The sequence below is a fragment of the Papilio xuthus genome, unplaced genomic scaffold, assembly GCF_000836235.2.
Source record: "Papilio xuthus unplaced genomic scaffold, Pxut_1.1 DF827680.1, whole genome shotgun sequence".
Lineage (NCBI taxonomy): Eukaryota > Metazoa > Arthropoda > Insecta > Lepidoptera > Papilionidae > Papilio > Papilio xuthus.
In genome coordinates, this window is record NW_013530969.1 from 496393 (window position 1) to 516459 (window position 20067).

The 20067-nt window shown below is 32.9% G+C and overlaps 6 protein-coding genes across 7 annotated transcripts in view; 2 read left to right on the forward strand and 4 right to left on the reverse strand.

The window, feature by feature from the left end:
- LOC106116950 (tyrosine-protein phosphatase non-receptor type 13) overlaps positions 1-407 on the reverse strand; it is a 4320-nt gene extending 3913 nt beyond the window's left edge. The window contains exon 1 of the mRNA XM_013311010.1: positions 72-407. The gene's annotated coding sequence lies outside the window, so the exon portion shown is untranslated. The remainder of the gene's footprint in view (positions 1-71) is intronic.
- Positions 408-849: 442 nt separating this feature from the next.
- Positions 850-4835, forward strand: Vti1a (Vesicle transport through interaction with t-SNAREs 1a). Its single transcript, XM_013311032.1, has 5 exons — positions 850-1121; positions 1587-1645; positions 1836-1956; positions 2231-2436; positions 3036-4835. The coding sequence occupies exons 1-5, from the start codon at positions 1028-1030 to the stop codon at positions 3183-3185; spliced, it is 630 nt and encodes a 209-aa protein (XP_013166486.1). The 5' UTR covers positions 850-1027; the 3' UTR covers positions 3186-4835.
- An 805-nt stretch (positions 4836-5640) lies between these two features.
- Positions 5641-11266, reverse strand: p115 (general vesicular transport factor p115). Its single transcript, XM_013311014.1, has 9 exons — positions 11060-11266; positions 10489-10623; positions 9304-10250; positions 8676-8997; positions 8089-8233; positions 7546-7794; positions 7212-7423; positions 6796-7062; positions 5641-6660 (listed from the first exon to the last, which is right to left on the reverse strand). Exons 1-9 carry the CDS (start codon positions 11135-11137, stop codon positions 6565-6567), a joined length of 2451 nt encoding a protein of 816 aa, XP_013166468.1. The 5' UTR covers positions 11138-11266; the 3' UTR covers positions 5641-6564.
- Positions 11267-11511: 245 nt separating this feature from the next.
- Hap40 (Huntingtin-associated protein 40 kDa) lies at positions 11512-13415 on the forward strand. 2 transcript variants are annotated; one of them, NM_001312203.1, is given in 7 exon segments: positions 11637-11679; positions 11752-12001; positions 12076-12289; positions 12444-12522; positions 12604-12716; positions 13124-13263; positions 13266-13414. In NM_001312203.1, coding segments are annotated over 6 exon segments (816 nt in total). In that variant the 5' UTR covers positions 11637-11679; positions 11752-11758; the 3' UTR covers positions 13293-13414.
- A 60-nt stretch (positions 13416-13475) lies between these two features.
- Positions 13476-15789, reverse strand: LOC106116954 (serine/threonine-protein kinase RIO3). The gene is made up of 2 exons (XM_013311016.1): positions 14314-15789; positions 13476-14040 (listed from the first exon to the last, which is right to left on the reverse strand). The coding sequence occupies exons 1-2, from the start codon at positions 15643-15645 to the stop codon at positions 13597-13599; spliced, it is 1776 nt and encodes a 591-aa protein (XP_013166470.1). The 5' UTR covers positions 15646-15789; the 3' UTR covers positions 13476-13596.
- Positions 15790-16551: 762 nt separating this feature from the next.
- RpL34 (ribosomal protein L34) lies at positions 16552-17781 on the reverse strand. Its single transcript, NM_001312224.1, has 3 exons — positions 17757-17781; positions 17560-17631; positions 16552-16877 (listed from the first exon to the last, which is right to left on the reverse strand). The coding sequence occupies exons 2-3, from the start codon at positions 17622-17624 to the stop codon at positions 16583-16585; spliced, it is 360 nt and encodes a 119-aa protein (NP_001299153.1). The 5' UTR covers positions 17625-17631; positions 17757-17781; the 3' UTR covers positions 16552-16582.
- Positions 17782-20067: the final 2286 nt, after the last annotated feature.

The window sequence follows — 20067 nt, forward strand, 5'->3', positions numbered from 1 at the left end:
TAGAAAGAAAAAACCATTGAAACAATATTTAATTGATGAATACGCTGTTAAAGCGCTCGTAAAATACTTACGTTTTACAAACTCGTCTTAAAAACAAACAATTTCTTTAAAACTTTTTCATTCATATTTCACGGCTACAGCTATCCGTACGCTAAAACATTTTCTTTACGATATTAACTGAGCTAATGCACATTATTTTAATATTGAAAACCTCCTATATCACTTGTTACAAAATAAAAATATTTGGTAATAAATTCTAAATGAAGTTATTCGTTTGTTCGTTGCGATTGTGTAGATTATAAAATTTAGAAGTGCTGGAAGTGGCAGTCACCAAGCATTCACATACAATTACATTATTTCCTCAGATATAGGCCTCTTTCTTTACTTGGTATAATCATTGTGTTATTTAATTTTGAATTTGGCAAGATGTTCCGCATAATTAAAATTTTTTGCTTTGTTATCGTTTTTACTAACTTAATTTTTTTTTGTTAATTAGTTAATAGGATAGCGCGATCGATTTTGAATCGATTGTTGTCATGTTTAACCGATTAATTTTTCAAACATCAACTCAACTAAAATTGATGACTTGCAGATCAGATCACAGAGTTGCTTCGCACCTCTGATGTAGATAAGTCGACGGACTTGCATATGATATGAGTATGAGATCTAAAGCAAGCCGCGAGCGCATGATTGATCTCGACTTCGAACTGCGCCTTCTTAAACCTTGTTGATCCGCAAGCTACCAATTAAGATGTTGAGAAGAAACACAACGATTCAACCCTGCGTGGTTCGAACTACTGAGCCGGTTTTTAAACCGGTCGTTTTTCACACGTCTACATCACTATTTGACATTTACAAACACTTGTGTCAATTTTCTGTAATCATTTTATCAATACTGTCAGCCGTTTGCTTCTTCTGGGAAAGCGAATGTATTATTGTTTATTTTATACGTGGTAAATGCAAAAGCGTTTTTTTATTACGTGGGTTAGTGCGATGTGTGTTTGAGTATCAGCAAATATTATTGAACATGGCTACCTTAATTCAATCATACGAACAACAATATTCGGTCCTTACAGCGGATGTCACAGCAAAAATTGGTCGACTTAAAGTCGGAAATGAAGGTAAGTTGTTTATTGACTAAGAAGCTATAAGTTTACGACTTTTCTGATTTTAAGTAATTTCAATTAAATGAAGCTATAACTCGTTAAATTCTTTGTGCTTGGATACTTTGGATTTTCTCCAGTGACTTTTATGTATTGATTGAATAAATAATTACATATTTTTGGTGTGAAATGTCATCTGAAATGTAAAATATCCCTTACTTTGCCAAATGCTTTCGGCCAATTTTCTCCATCTTTTTTTCCTTCTAAAAGTAGGTAGGGAAAGGGACGAGTCCAAGTTCGATTTACCGCAAGCACACTCATCAGATGAAACGCAGAATTACTTCCACTTCATGCCTGTCTTTGTGAAGTTATGGGATTTCACCAGGAAGGCCGGTCCACTCGTACCACACTGATATCATGTGTTGTTAAAGGCACTATCATTATTTATGAATGATATATACTTAAGTAAATTTATGATTGTAGAGAACCGTGAGCAATTATCACGGGAAATACAAGCAAACTTTGAAGAAGCCAATGACTTGGTAAGTTTCCTTACTATTGTTAAAATTACAGTAGATTAAGTCTACAAATTGTTCCATTTATTTATACACTTTGGCGTTTCACTGATCTGAAAATGGTCAAAAGTAAAGAAAGTGATAAGAATGCATCAGAACTCTTGCCAACGTATATGAAATCTCAATACACCTGATAAGTACTTATTTATTGTTGAAGTTGGAGCAGCTAGAGTTGGAGTACAGAGGCGCGGGCGCAGGATCTCGTGTTGCGGCCTACCGCGCTGAGCTGCAACGGGTGAAAGATGAATACCGCTCAGTGCTTAGTAACTCAGCCACATGTATGTAAAACTGTTAATTTTAATTCCACATGAATTATTCAACAAGCAACTGCCAAAGACATAATACATACATTAAAGTTGTCTAGTTAGTTTGGTAAAATAATATGATTTTTATCTATCCATTTAATGACCAATCTGTACTGCCTCAATGCCATTGAACAGAGCTTACAATGTATTTTACATCTATCTTTTATATAAGAACGATTTTTTTCTTTTATTTTAATAAATACTCTTCATATAGCAATACAGATTTAATAAAAGTATTATACCATAGACAATATAGAAACGGAAGACACTTACGATGACTGGAATGTAAATGAGCAGCGTCAGAAGCTGTTAGACAACACAGAGCGTCTGGAGCGCTCAGGTAAGAACCTGAACGAGGGCTACCGGGTGATCCTGGAGACGGAGGAGATCGGCGCCGCGGTGCTGCAGGATCTCAGCGTGCAGCGGGAGACCATACAGAGATCTAGAGGACGGGTAAGCCTATTATGTATTCAATATTCTTAATATTACGATTTCCTATCAAGGAAACTGATAGAAGTACGAGGAAGCCATGGATTACGCAACTTTTCGATTAGTGATTATTTTGCCTGAGTGCAAAACATGGGTTATTCCATTCAATTTGCCAAAGAATGCAAACCTCAAATTAGTTATTTTTATCAAACCTTATTATCATCATCACCACATCCTTTAAACATTATGAATTCCTTAACAATAGAAATACATTAAAAAATTATGTTAGACATTGTATCAACATAATCATTATCTTTTACTTTTATTTTACATTTTTCAACTTATAAGATAACTTATATTCTCCATAATGTTATATTAGATAAAAATATCGAGGAACTAACTGTCGCTTGCGACTCCGTCCGCGTGAAATTAAGATAAACTTAGTAGATTACTTAGTAGCCTATGTGTTCATCCAGACTATTTTCTACATCTATGCCAAATTTCAGCAAGATCCATGCAGCCGTTCTGGAGATACCTTCAAACAAACATCCATCCATCTAAACATTCGCTTTTATAACATTAGTAAGATTTTAAAGAGTTATAGATACAAAAATATATTTCAGTTGCGTGAAACAGACGAGCAGTTGAACAGATCAACTCGTTTAATGAATTCAATGATAGTGCGCGCGCTGCAAGACAGGTTCGCACTGGTCATGGTCCTCCTGATCACTGGTGCGCTGCTCTGTGCCGCACTCTACTTCTACGTCACCTAGCGCCTTGTACACGCTGTACAAGTTGTACAATTGCCGTACTACTTGTACATCGCGTGCAAGAGAATACTCTGCCTTGGATTTCGATTGTATATATTGAAACATTTCCTAACAGCTTTCTTATACTGCAAGTATAAATTGTTCAATGGATGCTGTAGGATGTAAGTGTGGACATTTTGACGTGTGGAAACTAAAGTGACGTTTGTAAATAAAACTTGTCAGAATTGTCTATGATATGTGATCGCAATGTCATATGACTTAGGCGGGATTGTGGTTAAAGTTTAATTTTCTTTTCGACTTATAAGTCATAAGAAATAAATTTCATTCTTATATGTATTTTAATGATATATAATTATTAAATATACTTCTAATAATGTGTAATTTGAATCTTGAATAATATAACCTTAACAAAAAGCAAGCAAGATAAATTGTGTGCACCAGTTTCTAATAAAAAACACGTGTAGAACTAAAAACTTGAGTAATCTTGTATTTTTTTTAGAAAATAACGCTATGTATATTAAAGTGTTAATATTATAAGGTTATAAATAATAATTACATTCCAAGTTTATAGTACTCTAAATATGTTAATATTATAAAAAGGAAGAGTTTGGACGATGTTTGGTGCCTTTGTGTACACGTCCCTTATAACTGACGTGGTTAGGAAATGTGGAAAATGGCACGTAATTTCAATGGTATTGGGACGAAAATGTAAGAATTTTTTAATCTTTGGATATAGATGACCTAAGTATATCCATATAAATTCGCTTACTTATAATCATAGCAAAATGACCTAATTTTCCCTAACCCGAGTTTCTCGCTTTCGGATGTCGTTTGTCGTCACTGGATAATAAATGTAGCTTATAGATGTTTCTTCTTTATCCAGGTTTGACTGTTGTGTGTTGTCTTTTATTCTCTTTGACAAAATAGACTCACAATATGTATTAATAAAAGTGTAAAAACAGATAATCGAGACGAATATCGCGATTCATTTGACTCTCGTTTATCCAGGTCTGACTGTACTTCGCCTTATATGGTAGTGTTATGACTATTTATCATTATATTTAATAAGTCTGCTTTGAATTTCTATAAAATATAGGACAAATATGATGTAATTATTCTACTAATATAAATATAGAGTCTATAATAAATTTTCGTACTTTTTCATCTGTCTGAATATATTAAAAAATCGTCTTAAGAAGTAGTTTGAAAATGTGTTTTAAATGTTAATATTGTAGTGTGCTGTTTATTACTTAGACATAAGAAATTAGAAGTTTGACATAACTATGTTTCACGTTGTTATATTCTGTGTTAACTTTAAAAAAAAATGGATACTCCGATTTTTTTTAAGCAAAATTGGATGATTTTTTATCTATGGACCACTTTATACATCTGTGTTAGATGTTTTTTCGAGGTAAATTGTAAAACTTCGTAGTGATTTAGCAATATATTGTAAATGTTATGTACTTAATTAATTGTTATATTCATAATTTATAGTAAATATGTACATTTTAATGTTTTTCCAACCTTTAAAATTCTCTCGCATATAAAGACTTCACGAAATACGAATATGCACCATGTCTTTAGTATTTTAAAATGTCACTTCATACCGTAGTTCACTATATATGTTTTTTCAAATATTAAATGACGACATTAAGAAAAGTAATCAATAAATTTAGCAGGGATCTCAAACATTTAAATTGTTATTATATAATACTATTGTCGAAAAATTTAAAAACCGAAACGAAACGAATCAAATTATACCATACCTCAAGTCCAAGGCCTAAACTACGTGACTTATTGAAAATCATTGTCAGTTCTATACATTTTTGAAGTTCGTTATGAAATAGGTTTAGAGCGAATGCACTTTGTCTAGCCCCACAGATCACTATTGTGTTACAAACGGTAATATGCTTCGCGCGTATGTTACGTACGCGCAAATTACCGTTTAAATTTTGAGATCCTTGTTTTAGAGCATAAAATGTTTTTAATGTATTTGATGTTGAGACTGTTTAGCTAGATAGTTGAGGTAGAAGTTGGTTTATTGAGGCTTCAATGGACAAATAAATTATGTGATTCATTCCTGGTTTTTATTTATAATTACCTACTTATTTTTTTATGTAATTTAAAGTTGCATACGCACAGAAAAGGATTCCCTTTTGCTAAATCCACTTTCCACTCTTTTCTTATAAGGTAATGTTGGCTGGGGACGGGAACTAAAATGCTGTCTCTGACTCTCATCAGACTATGTGGGAATGCTTCCACTTGACACTTGTCTTCTGTGTGGTTATGGTATTTCACCGGGTAAGTAAGCAAATTCGTTAACAGATGCTGACTTAAAAATTCCCTTTTCATAAAAATAACCATATTTTTGTTCGAGTTAAATAAAAATCAATTATAAAACGATTTATATATTATTTTTTATATAACACACAAATTAGCAAAAACAGTCAAACAAATTAGGCATTATTTTGAAAAATTAATAAAATTAGAATCAGACATTTAATTTTGACAAAATAATTTTATAACACGCATGAAAAATAATGAATTAGCAAATCATTATTGCAGCGATTTTAATAAACATATTTACATTCAATAATACAATTCCTATTTACTTTAACTGCGATTCCACTGCACTTGTTTCGACAAATATCGTCATCTTTTCATTCTCTTAAAAAAACAACGTGTCAATGCAGTGAAAACGCACAGTTACACACAACAGCTTTAAGACACGGAATTACAGATAGACTATTAGAAAAGTACAAAACATTGTATAGTTATATTGGAAATGTGTATAGTCAAACAAGGATATCTGTACCGGTGAAAGCGCTACTATCGCGATTGGTTCTTTCAGAATATGTATAAAACCTACTTAGACATAGAAAACGATAAAGAAAAAAAAAGAAATGACAGTGACAGTACAAAGAGCATTATGACATTCATTGACATTGACAGAGGGGCGCTAGTGAGCTGTCATAATTTAGTTTGACGTATGCCCACTGGTTCAGATAGCTTTGTCGGTCTATATATGAAGACATCATTCTCTTACTTTTTTTTTTGAAAAATATAGAAAAAAAGTGGAATTTGACAGTGACAATTGTTTATAAGATTTGATTGATGGAATGAACTATAAACTGATTCAATCCTGCCATAAATAACAATCATAATATAATACATAAATGATTTATATATCAGTTGTGATTTACATACATATTATTAAGTGGTTGTTGATCTACAGAAAAAAAATTACCGATAAATTCCCTCCCCTGTCCAATCTACTTCCTCTTCCCATCTTTTTACTTATAAGGAAAGGGTGGAAAAGGGAAGAGGATTAGTTTGTCCCTCCTGCAACAATGATCACAATATACATACAAAATTAGTGTTACTACGTGAGGTTTGACTCTTGGACCTCCGTGTTGTCATCTTCAACCTTTTCTCCTAACGACACTAAGCGCGATTTGTAGTCATTCACTTTCAAATCCTGAAAAAAAAAAGTAAATTATTACTTAACAATCTGTTTAGTAAGTGGTGGCTATCTTAGGTTTATTTATAATGTTCTTTATTCTATCAGTCAAATTCATTTGATACCCATAGGGAGGTTGCATTTTACACTTACCAAATCCGAGAGCAATATTAAGAGATCATCCTGGTCGTTCTTCAACTTCTCTAACTCTACTTCTTGCTTTTGCTTCTCTTCTTGCGTAGTTTTAAGTATTTCGTTCAGTCTGTTTATTTCTGCGGTGAGTTGGTTTATTTTCGCTTCGTATTGTGACTTGTCGTGAGCTTCGATGCTGTGGCCATGTGCCGCGGAAACTTGCGCTTTTAGTAACGTGTTCTCGTCTTTTAGAAGAGAATTTGATGATTTTGAATCATTTAACGCCACCTGAAAAGGTATATAGTATATTGAAATTAATTTAAATTCTTATAATCTTGTTATATTTATGTAATTAAATCAAATTATTATTTAATTTAAGGAGTAACCACTGGAATATAGTTTTTAAGTGGTCTCGGAAGGTGATTAGTGTAAATGACCTGGAGGGCGTGATTCTGTTGCAGCATGTCATCCAGCTGCGCCACCAGCTCCTGCAGGCGCGCGTCCTGCTGCCGGATCAGCGCCTTGTACTGCTCCAGCGCCGCGCCCCCCCCACCCTGCCCCGCACCCGTCTCCTCGCCCCCACCCCCACCCCCACCCGCTTCCTCTCCGCCACTCTCCTCCTTCACCATCAGGCTCTGGATGAGGACACCTGCAACATTACGCACGAACATCAACATTTATTATAAAATTCGAGACTTACGAATGAATTGATCAAGCTGATTGTCTTCGGCTTGGATTATGGCTTATAATAAGCAAAATAAATGAACTTACTTTCCAAAACTTTAAACAGCCTGCAGAACTCGTAGTCAATGAGCACCTCAGCGGGGGCCTTCGCCCTCAGCTGCGGGTGCTTCGCCGCCTTGTTGTACAGCTCGTGTCGGGAGACCTCGCTCAGTTTGGCCACGAATGTCTCCATGCCGACGCGACGCACCACCAGCTGCTTCAGCGACTCTCTGCTGTAGTTCTCCACTGAGTCGTCGTTGAAGTGGATGCAGATCGCTAGCAGGAACGCTGATAGACCTGAACGATAGTTTGGAGTTTTTTTTATTTATATTTATTACACTTGAAGTCATAGACTTCTGCATATGCAGGTGCTTTGAGTTACTTTTGAGATGCACAGAAAAACTATTTTTCCTGTCACCGCGTCCCCTCTTCCATTATGTGTATGATTTTTTTTTCTATGTTTGATATAACATATGTACATACACTATAATTTTATATGTAAAGAAGTATTGATAAAAGTTCTGGTCCTTCGAGCCGGACAAACTATGGCATGTTACAGTAGTTTCGAGGGAGTCAATTAAGCGAGGTGACCTTGCAGCAAGTATTCGTTGTCGTCGTGATCATTGGAGCAGGTCTGGTTGACGAGGTAGGCGACAGCTGAGGGTGCGCGCAGGAAGGCGGTCACTGCGCCCGCGCACCGCGCCGTCCACTGACTCAGCAACATCAGCAGCGCCACCTCACAAACACATACAACTCACATATAACACGCGCTACATACACATCAATATATTATTTTCTACAGTTAAATATAAAAGCTAGTGTTAAATTATTATTGTCAAACCATTCACTGGAAAAGTGGCTCATTCAATGGAGAAACAACGTAAGTACAAAACGAAAATAACTTTGCAATGTCATCAATTTAAGTCTAGAATAATCTATGACATTAATTTACTGTCAGTAGTAAAGTAACATGCATAAATATTTAATAAAAAATGACAGAATGATGGGGAACATTATATTCTCAAGTTCAAACTTTCAAAAAGTTCTCTTTAAAAAATAGCTACGACTTAATTACATCATTGTTCATTTTGTTTGTAGTAAAAAAACAAATATGTAAAGGGCAATTAAAAGAAATCCCCAGATATAAAGTTAAATAAAAACATTAGTTAAAAACTCACCTTAGATTGTAACTTTGTTGTTTGTTGCAACAACAAGGTACACTGATGTAACAATGAGACGGGAGAACTTCCAATATTAGTCGCCAACAACACTCGTAATAGTTGTTCCTTTTGTATTGGATTGTCAATCAATGCATGCATCAGAGCCACCGCTGAGAACCAGTTTGATAACACATCTGAAGAGAAGAGACCTCCGCAGAGTAACTGTCCACTTGTCAGGTTTGAGACATCAGTGGAAGATGGTAGAAGTGTCTGGACTAGATTTGCTTGACTCATCTCATTGTGATATAGATAACATTGGAAACAGTATAAAACTGCGCATCTGTAAAATTTAAAAGTGGTAAAATGTCAAGGATTGATGGCCCCATTAATTATAATAGTATCTAATAACTGTGCCATTTTGTGCTAGCACAATATCTTATTTTTTAATCTGTGTTTTTTCATGTTACTTTTATTTAAATTGTCTATTGTTTATTGATTTAACATAGGGTAAATTTTCTTGCATTGAAAACCAATAAATTAACTAAAAAAATTCTTGTTTAATAAAATTATATCTATAATAGTCTTAATTCGACCAAAATCATTCTTAAAATCATCATCTTTGAGTGAAGAAAAATTTATGTCTTACCTTAAAGAAAATGGTTGCTTCTCGTTAACCATAGACATAAGTAATACTACGATAGCAGGTCGCGGCGGGTTTGAAGGTGCCATCACATTGCCCACAAACTCTTGATTACCAACATTACCTCTCACCACTTCACCGACAGTATTTATTGTTTCCGTCAATATATCAGCTGGTACACCACTCGCCATCAATATATTACACAAGGAGTCCAACAAACCAGCATTCTTTAAAATCCTTTGACAATCAGAGACAATCTGTACGGAGTTACACGGTGATACCAATGTACGGACAATATGCAGCATGCAGTGGACATTTGATACTTTCTGCGGTGACCAACCTGCATCCTCATTCTCTTCAGGTGTGTTAAACATCGGCAGCATCCTCTGTATATAACTACCTTCTTTGAAGAAATTAATATTACTACTGTTATTCTTCAATAAATTCAACATAAGCAGTAAACAATCTTCAACAATAATTCCACCATCGGAAAATCCTTCACTTGATACTATTTCGAATAATCTGTCAAAAGCGTTTTCAAATGCGACAATCTTTTGTATATTTGCATTTCCTTTTGTTAGCTTTATTAAAAGTAGTAATGTTTCATTTCGTATAACTTCTCTGTTATCACTCAAAAGATCCATCATTTTAGAAACACCCATAGGTTTAACGAGGATGATTTCTTGCATATCTTTCGGTCTATTTGTTAACAAAGAGGTTAGCAACTGTACTGCTGATAGTCTCACTCTGAAGTCATATTCGTCTAGCAAATCTAGGATTAGTTGAACATTGTTATGATCTTTTATAAACATTTCGGTAAACTGCTCTCCGATGTTCATAGGCACTTGTGGATTTTCCTCTTCTTCTTCAAATTGTGATGGTGACATTACATTGTTTAAAGTATTTAGTGCATGGTTAATGGTTTCACTATCAGCACGATCCAATTCTAAAACCTAGAAAAAAAATTACATACTGTAATAATACCATATAACTTTTAATTTGCAAGAGCATTAAGAACGCATAATGCTATGAAATGAAGAAATTAATTTAATAGAAGTTTCTAACAAGTTAAAGTAATCTAGGAAGCATTTTCTTTCTTATAACTTTATTAATATTTAATAATTCAACTATTGCATTTTATTCTATCTTTATTCTTGTTGTCATTTTATTAAATTTTAAATGAATGTTCACCTGCTTCAATGTGTCCATTCCTTGAGCTCCCACTTCTACTCTGTATGTCCTGGACATAGCTTTCAATGCTCTGCAAGCATCTCTACGATCTTCTAATAGTGTAGAATTGTTAACTCGCTCCACCAAACGCTCCACCTGGAGCCATATAAAATTATTTTAAGACAAGAAGATTTTAAAACATGGTAATAACTATAATATGTAAAAACAATTATCTTGCCAATACAATAGGATATTAGTTAGTTTGTTACACATAATAATATTTCTAAATTTAAACTTTTAACAACAACTTAATATATTATTTCTTTGCTAAAATATGACAGAATTATGTTAATAATGATTATATTAAGCAATGATTTATTGTTTCTGTGTAAACTAAAATTGGATATCTTTAAGTTTTTAACACATGAGAAAATCGTAAATATTGTCATACGTGTAAACGGTGATAACACATATTAAAAGTCTAGTTTGGACCACGCCTACACGAATGTTAAAAATATCATTTTATACCACTGTCGTCAATTATAAATAGTTTCTGTAAAGATTATTCCACTAAAATATATAGGAATGGTACCGTTTCAGCGCCTGAAGGATGATGACCAGGTTCCGGTGCACCTAGAACGGTCTTCAGACCGCTCTTCAAAAAATCCATTCTGTCTGAAGTCCTTAATAATTTCCCTCTATGTTATTATATTTTATTAATTAGAAAATCATTACTATTTTGTACAAAATTTAAGAAATCACAAGAGGGAGAGACACGTCAAACCCACCAATTTTAAGATTTGACTTTGACAGAAACAAAGACTATAAAATAGTTTTGCTTTTTACAAAATAAAAAACCACAAAAAAACGATACTGTAAAGCCCTAGCCAAGCCAAAAAGTTGATCGAAGAGTATAACTTTGGTTCGGTGTCTATAAAAATGTTGGCTTTTAGTTTTTCCTTGAATAATTCGACTTAAAACGAAAAAAAACTTTTTATTTTATATACTGTTTGTTTCTTCAGTTAAAATTTATTTCGTCTGTTATTGTGTTTGCTGGCAAAATGTCATGTCTGTCTCTGTCATTTCAAACAATACACTTTTGTCTGTTTATAAATATTAATTATACGGAAATTAACTATTAATCATAATGTCGACTGATCTAAGTGCAAGTTTCGACGAGCAGTATGTGAATATAAATACGAAGTTAAAAAAGTAGGTGTTTTCTGTCGATTCGTTATTTCCAATACGGTAGTTTTATTAGTAATTGATGAAATTATGTTTTAGGCGGTTTATGCGTAAACCAAATGTCTCTGAAGCGACCAATGAGTTTATAGGATTAGCAATACAATGTGAACACTCGGAACAGCCTTCATTTGCTGGCCAGACGTACATTGGAGCAGCAAAGTGTGAGGCTTTAGCTGGAAATCATTTGGGAGAAGCGGAACAATATCTTGCCGCAGCCCGACAGTTTATTAAAGCTGAGGCTAAATTATTGGCATTGAAGTTTCATAGCCCAGATAGAGAGAATTTAGAGGTAGACATTTTGTCTCAGTAAATTACCTATCATCATAAGTACAATTTTTACGTCTATAAATTACATAATTCCAGGCAGCAATTGGTTGCTACCTGCAAGCACTAAGCAAGTATCCAGACAAGTCACCAATACGCACCTCAATATTAATGGAGCTGGCCAACAACCTGGTCTCTTTGAATCATAAACTGGAAGCAGTGACATATTATGAAGAGGCTTTGGAGACTGTAAATGACAGTACTATGAAACTGATGTATATGAGAAATCTGCTCAACTTGCTTATTGATTGTGGTATGCTGATATTAATCTATTATTTATTTATTACACCATTAGCTGTAATAGAAGTCTCATTAATTCAAATCACAACAATTTTTGATGACATATTTTTATAAATGTACTATTAGTGAAAAAGGACAGTACTAATATCATTTTCTCATCTTTCCAGGTAAATATGATAATGCTTTGCAATTAGCCAACACAATATTTGATTCTAATATGCATATACCTGATGGAATTTTAACTGAGTAAGTTTTGAATGTCCTCACTAAGCACATAGTTTTTTAACATTTTTTAAAAAATAATATAACAATTATTTTTATACACAGAATTCAAGTGAGCCGAGTATTGTTAACTTTACTTGTGAAACCTGATGAAGGAGATAAAATTGATTCACTCAAACAACTGTTTGATGACCTGATGAATGATACTGAATGTGAAGGTATGGTTTTTCAGATGTAATTGTAATTAATTCTAGCAGCCTACCAACTGTCTAACTGTGGGTTTCTGAGACCAACATCTCTATATAAAACATTGTCATCCCTATCATTATCTTTATAGATAGGATAGGATTATAAAATAGGAATAGAAATATTTTTAAATGGAGATAGTCTCAGAAATCCATAGTAAATTGGATTGGTATTTTGTATCCTACTTTTAAGAAGTTAATAGTTTTCACAGGTATGTTGATACACTGTTTGTGGTGGATCCAATTTAAAAATCAAATTTTTAAAAGTAGAGTATAATTTTATTCATATTTCACCCAGCATATTGATAGGCTGTAGTCTAATCCTGTCTACTTTTTTATTAATTGCTAAAAATACTAAACTTATGTATTTTTTGTTCTAGCAATACCATTCAACATAGACTTGAAGCTCAAACTACAGTCTATAATTATCTGCAGCACTGTTGGGGATCTCCAATCACTGATTAGTGTGGCTCCAGATACTAAGCCATATTTGACATCACATCAGGCAGACTTGTTACATGCATTGTACACAGAACAGAAAGATTATAATTTTGTTCACAGCTGAATATATATATTAATATTATTCTATGGATCTCATTTATTGTATGGTTTAGTTTGGTAGAAGAAAATAAACTTTGTCTCAAGGTTTTTATGGTATGTTTGTATAATTCAAAAATTTATGTTTCATCATTAATAATAAACCAAATTATCAATATGCAAACTGCACTTTATTAACTCTGGTTAACAATTTTTTTTGTTTTTTTCTAGCATACTCCATGAAAGAATTTCCTCGCCATAAACCATATTTATGTCGCAATAAAATTGAAATGGTATATGAATAATTTTATAAAGTTTAAGACTTTTTATCAATAAAACCACTACTTATATCCCCAACCTTTTTAGGTATGGCAACATCTATGACATTGCCAAAACTGACTTTCTTGTCAACAATTGTTTGTGAGGTGCTTTCTGGTACTAGCACTTCATTGCCAAAGTTAGCCGCTACATCAACAGATTTATTCTGAATAGAGTGTGTCCACATTTCCTCAAACTCATCTTCATCACTGTCCACAATATCTTCCTTAGGCTTTACTTCACTAGTTTTTTGCCAGCAATATTCAAATGGATAGCTCACATTTCTATTATCGTCTGGAGCAATCTCAAAGCGTGAAGACATGGCATTGTATGTTGTATGCACTCCCTCTAACAAATTAACATCCACTTCATCAAATCCTGTTATGCTTTTAAAGAGTTCGTCAGCGGACTTAATGTTTGGTACACCTTTTTTCTCAAAGAACTAAAAAAACAAATAAAAAATATTAGTATTTTAACCCTTATGTTCATTTTGTATAGTATACCATACATACAACTTTATAAAAATATACAATCACTATAAAATAATTTTTAACTTAGTTTTTTTTAAACTATGTTTTTGCTTTTTTTCAAAAAAGAAATCTTGTTTCAATAAGGGTTAACAATAATAGTGTTTAGACTTAACGGTTATTCTGTCGTAAAATAATATATAAAATCTATGATTTTTTAATTCTTACATATAGATAAAAATACTTACATTAATAATATTCCTGCAATCTCTCAATAAGAACTCTAGGCCATTAGGATGATCAGGTTGCACCGATTGGGAAACATCAATAAACCAGCATTTGTTCTCCCACCAGAGAATGTTGTATTCAGATAAATCGGCATGAACAAGATGCCCCACATTATAAAGCTTGTGCATAGCATCTACAATCTCATTGTACACACTTTCCCATTTCTCAGGCTTCAATATAACATCCCTCAGCTTTGGGGCAGGCTTGTTGTCTCGCCCAATGAAAGACATCACTAAAATATGCTTCTTCAAACACACCATGTCAGGACAGTTTAAACCAATCTTTTGTATCCGCATCATGTTATGCATTTCCTTCTCAGCCCACATGTGCACAATTTTCCTAGGATTCTGCTTAGAGAAACGATCTTTAAATCTATAGTCAGCTTCAATATATTTGTCTCTAGTTTTAAATTCATTTAGTGTAGTCTTGAATACCTTTATTGCACATTCTTTAGGAACAACCAAGTCTGGGAATGATTGGTCTCCATTTGCGTGCAACACCACAGATTCTTTGCCAGTAGATATAACTCCATTAATATCTTCCAACATCCCATTGTTGATCATCTTAAACAAGATTAGTCTGGTTGGCTCATCCAGACCCATTTCAGCGGTGGCTTGGCTCTCCTTTCTGTCTAGCAGCTTATGTTTCTTCTGATTGCATTTTGTATGCTCTTTAAGTTGATTGAACACAGAGTTTGGTAATTTCATATCAAATCCAGCTCCATCTCCAGTGCACACCTCAGGAGGGAAGGCCATAATACGGCAGGCATTTCTTCTCCCGTTAATAACACTGTCGTGTTTAGTCACCATTTCACCGTCTTTCATAATAAAACCTCTCTTCGGAAGACTTGCGTATTCTTTCTCATTGGTTTCAAAGCGATCCCAATCTTTCTTACCCGCTGGATCGACATCATCGTCCGAATCAGAGTCGTAAACCAAATGATCGGGAATGTTACGGTAATTATTAAAAGATACTGAAACCTTTGCATCCCCGTTTTTCTTCTTTTCCACTCTCTTTACTTCATCATCGTATTCCTTATCGAACTGACATTGCAAGACTTTCGCAATAATTGCGTCCGAGTCGCAATAATCTTTCACGTTACATTCAGCTATATGCTGTAAAATTTCAGGAGATACATCGTTTGATTCGGTAGCGATATGCTGATCCGATACCTGTTCTGCGAATTTTATCTCTTCTTTTACTTGAAGTCCTCTTGCATATTCCTCCGACATAATATCCGAAAGATTCTGTGTGTCAACTGGCGTTTGAACTTTCTTCCAGGGATTCGACATTTTGTATAAAATAAAATATATCACAGTTCGTGTAGTTTTAAACTAATAAATAACTTATTGAATATATAAAAACTTATTTTCTAATGAGAAAAATATTTCACAATATTGCTCGTCAACAGTGATTACTCAATTTATACAAACAGTGCAGTGTTACCAACTTTCAAATATTATTTTCCCCATAAAAAATTACAATCGAAAACATTGGAATCGCCACGATTAAGTATTTAAAATATTATTAAAAAGAAAATTTCTACGTGTTTTATTTAAAAGAAATTTATTTAATTCTTAGTATTATAAAGATTTTATAATTTATTTTTTCCAGTACATATAGAAAATATTTTTTTACTGTTATTGGAGAAATTTGTTGGAGATAGTAACCCTTTCTTACAGAATACCGAAAAAGATAAGAGCACCTTTTCACTGACCGTGAATGGATTTTCGCCATGGGCGGCAATCTCAATTTTTATATGAAAAAAAACTACGTATATTTACTACTCGGTGGTGGTGAACTGAAAGTGAGCAGTTTACCTTAATTATACAATTGTCTATGCGGTTGTTGTGTAATAATTACACTGTTATTTCGACGATTTCGAAAGGGTTCTAATCAGATCACTAAACCTGCATTACTATTTCATATTTTGTAACATATGGAGTTCTATTGGATGAGAAATGAAAAGAGGAGCTAGCAACATCTTATTGACAGATATTTAGATTGTCCATGTTTATCAAACCCTTACATTTTTGTTATAAAAAAAAAATGACACTGGCCCAATCCACTGGAAGAACCATAAATTGAATTTGTGGTATAACTAAAGCTATTCAAAAAATGTTACACAATTTACATAATTTTTTAATAAAAAAAGGTTAGTAAAATAGGTGTTCTATAAAAAAATAAAACAAGTAAGGTTTTTGTTGTAATTTATTTACATACTAGAGTTCACTTCGCAGCTTTCTTTCCAGCCTTTGCACTGGCCTGTTGCGCTTTGAGAACCTTTACAATCTTCTGTTCTTCAATAAGGAAGGCTCTGACAATCCGTTGTTTAACACATTTGTGGCAGAGGACACCTCCATATACACGTTTCACTGTCTTCTTGCGGTAGCAGAGGCGTGAGCGCTCCGCAGGCCTGGCCGGCTGGATACCTCTGAGTTTGCTCTTGCACTGGCCACATCTTGGGATCTTCTTGGGCTTCTTAACATACTGATACACTAGGCGACCACCAGGAGTTCTTACTCTGTAATCATCAATTGAAAACAAATTTGAATTTTGCTAAATCTCTGTGTTTACAACACAACATAATATTCTAAAGTCTTATATGGCAGAAATTATTTGTAAGTGATTAAAAATAATTATCTCTGCTGTATGAAAATTCAATACTAAGAAATTAATTGACTGATTATTTTATATATAACAAAGAATTTAATTAATGATGCTAAATTTATTATGTCAGCATCACAATAAGAAAATACAGAGTTAATGATTTCAAAAATTTGTTACCAAAAGTGTTAGTAAATTTCGAATCGAAAATAAATAATAGAATTGAAAATTGTTTTCAGTAAAACGGTAACGTATATAAATCAGAGCAACTCTTTAAAATTCCTATAGACAAGCAGTAGTAAGCTAAGATAGAGATAACTATATAAATAGCAGAAAGTTTGAACACTTTGGTTTTTTGAGCGAGAACCTTAAGAAAGTATACAAGTCGCTCAATTTGAAGTATAAATGATAAAGAAAGCATTACAATTTTAATCATAAAATACTTTATGATATTACCAAAGCCGCCAGCCACTTAGAGGTTATGTTTGGATAATATCCCTAACAATGTTTTTTTACCAACTTTAAAGTAAATCATACTAAGACACGCAATAAAACTTTAAATAAGAGTTTAAAATAGTTAAAGAAATAATTCAACTCACATTCTCCTTTGGTTTGACTTGGTATTGTACGACAAACGTCGCCTAAAAGTAAGACGTTGTACCATTTTTCAGCTGAAATATAAACAATTAATGAATAACAGAGATATTTCACTTCATTTATCACTTGTACCAATTTTATTTAAATGAATTTCATTAAGATTATTTTCGATTTACTAAAACATGAATTAAAATCCTACCCTTTTGACAGCTGTTGACACAAAAAGAACTCGAAAACAATGCCGGACCTGGCAACATTATATTTTTTCACAGAGTAAATAGGTAAAGTTAATAAAATGTTCAGTATCTACCTATTTACTTCTATTTTTTTTATTGAATATGTACTATTTTAAAAATAACAAAAAAAGTTATTTCCCAAAGGTAATTACAATTATCTGAAATTTTAAATTACGTTTTAATTTAAAAAATGTTAACTTAAAAAAAAATTAAAACGTTTGTTTTCTTTTAGTTTCGGGTATAAAATTTGCATTCGATAAGAAATTTTTCGCTGAAATATTTTGTAACCATTCTAATATCATAAAAGTATTCTATGCAATTAACATTAACAAAATGGAACCCATTGGGTTTGATAAGAAAGCAACAATTTTTTGTATTTGGCAATACAAAAATAGTAATATGGCTGCCACTGTGTAATGTTTATGGTGTTTTGTGTGTAAATTTGCATTATCGTGTTTTTAGCGAACTTCACATGAAATGGGTAAGCATACTATGTATTACAATCGCCAAACTTTGGGTTTACATCCATTTTAACTATGTTTGGGTATTTAATTTAATCAAATGTTATGCATTGACAAAAGGCTTGTTGTATTCCATTTTATAGATATTTTGGTCAAATTATAAAAAGTTTATGTTAGTGTAGTATTAAATAATTTGTTAAAACTTCATACCGCCCGTCTATCTATTGATAATTGATCTAATCTCATGTGAATGATACTATTGTGTTTTGATCGGAACTATATTTTTGAAAGTAAATATTACCGAAATTTACACCATTTTCAAAATAATTATAGCTGTGTAAAAGTAAATTTGCCGTTTAATATTGCTTTAGAAACCTCCTTTGAAATAAACATGCTCTTCGGAATTTATTTTGATGAATTTTCATCAGGTTCACGAAATTGTCAACAGATGGCACGTGATGCTAGTCGTATCAAAATTTTAATACAAAATATAGCTATCGGCCGCGACTCCGTCTGCTCGGAATTAAAAAAATAAAAACTTAATTAGTAGCTTATGTGTTCTTCCAGGTCAAATTTTAGCGAGATCCGTTTAGCCGTCTCGGAGATACGTTCAAACAAACATCCATTCATACATCCATATTCATACATATTAGTAAGAAGTAAGATTAGTAAGATATACTATACTATTCTACAATTAGTTTTGCCCATTTGAAATAATATTGCTAAAAAAATATGGTCAGCCCTATTTAGTGATCTTTTATACTTTAAGAACTGAATAAGGACATGCTAACGTAAATGTACGAATATGAAATAAACAATACACTCTTAAACTAAGACTAAACGAAGACTAATTAAAGTAATCAGTGTTCAAGCTATGGTAGAAAAGCTAGATAAGTACCAAGAAAACCACTCTACCACTAATGAACAGCGTTTGGTAATAGTTATAACTCTACCACCAATACTAATCAGCTAAATTTAAGAGAGGAAATGAGTATATTTGTCTGTCCATTTGGGGAAGGTTAAATAAATCCATAGTGATAGTAGTTCAAGGTCATATTGCGGTAAATTTCTTTTCAAAAATCATAATTATGCTGATCTCTTTTGATTCTTCTGATTGGTAAAAATTTACTAAAGGGGTTTTAAAAAACTTTACTTTTATAAAAGGGTGCTAAAGGACCCAAAATAACTCCGACGAAAAGTTTTTCATCTCTTATGAGATTTTTTAAGTAACTATTTTCGTTAGATGGCTCACAAAAATAAGCTATAATCCAATAGGAATTCTTTTTAAGATTCCTGAGATTTTATACTATAGATGGTAAATGATCTCGGGTTCTTGATCAACTATAATTCTTTGTATTGTGTTTATAACACAGCGACGTGCATCAACCGAGGTGTCAGAAATGAGCGGCTATAAAGTGCTTAGAGACGCTTACTTCGCCCGTAAGAAACCAACCCGCTTCTCCGAAACGTTCGACATTGAGATGGGTCATTTTGTAATAACAATACAACACGAGGTTCTCAGGGCTGCCACATTTAGAAATTATATTTTTGGTCGATAAGCTGTAATTTTTTAATACTATATTGGAATAGTTATGTTCTGATTTCAAATATGATGATACATCCAATTTTAGACCAGATCGTTGTACAAGCTTTGATGAGGAATATGTTAATAATAGAAATGTTCTTAAAATATATAATTAGTTTACTTCCGACGTATTAGTTGATTCATTGTGGTTTTTCAGTATAAGTAAATTCATGTAACACCTGAAGTTAAAATTGTAATATGACTCATTTTTGTACTGAACGATTCATT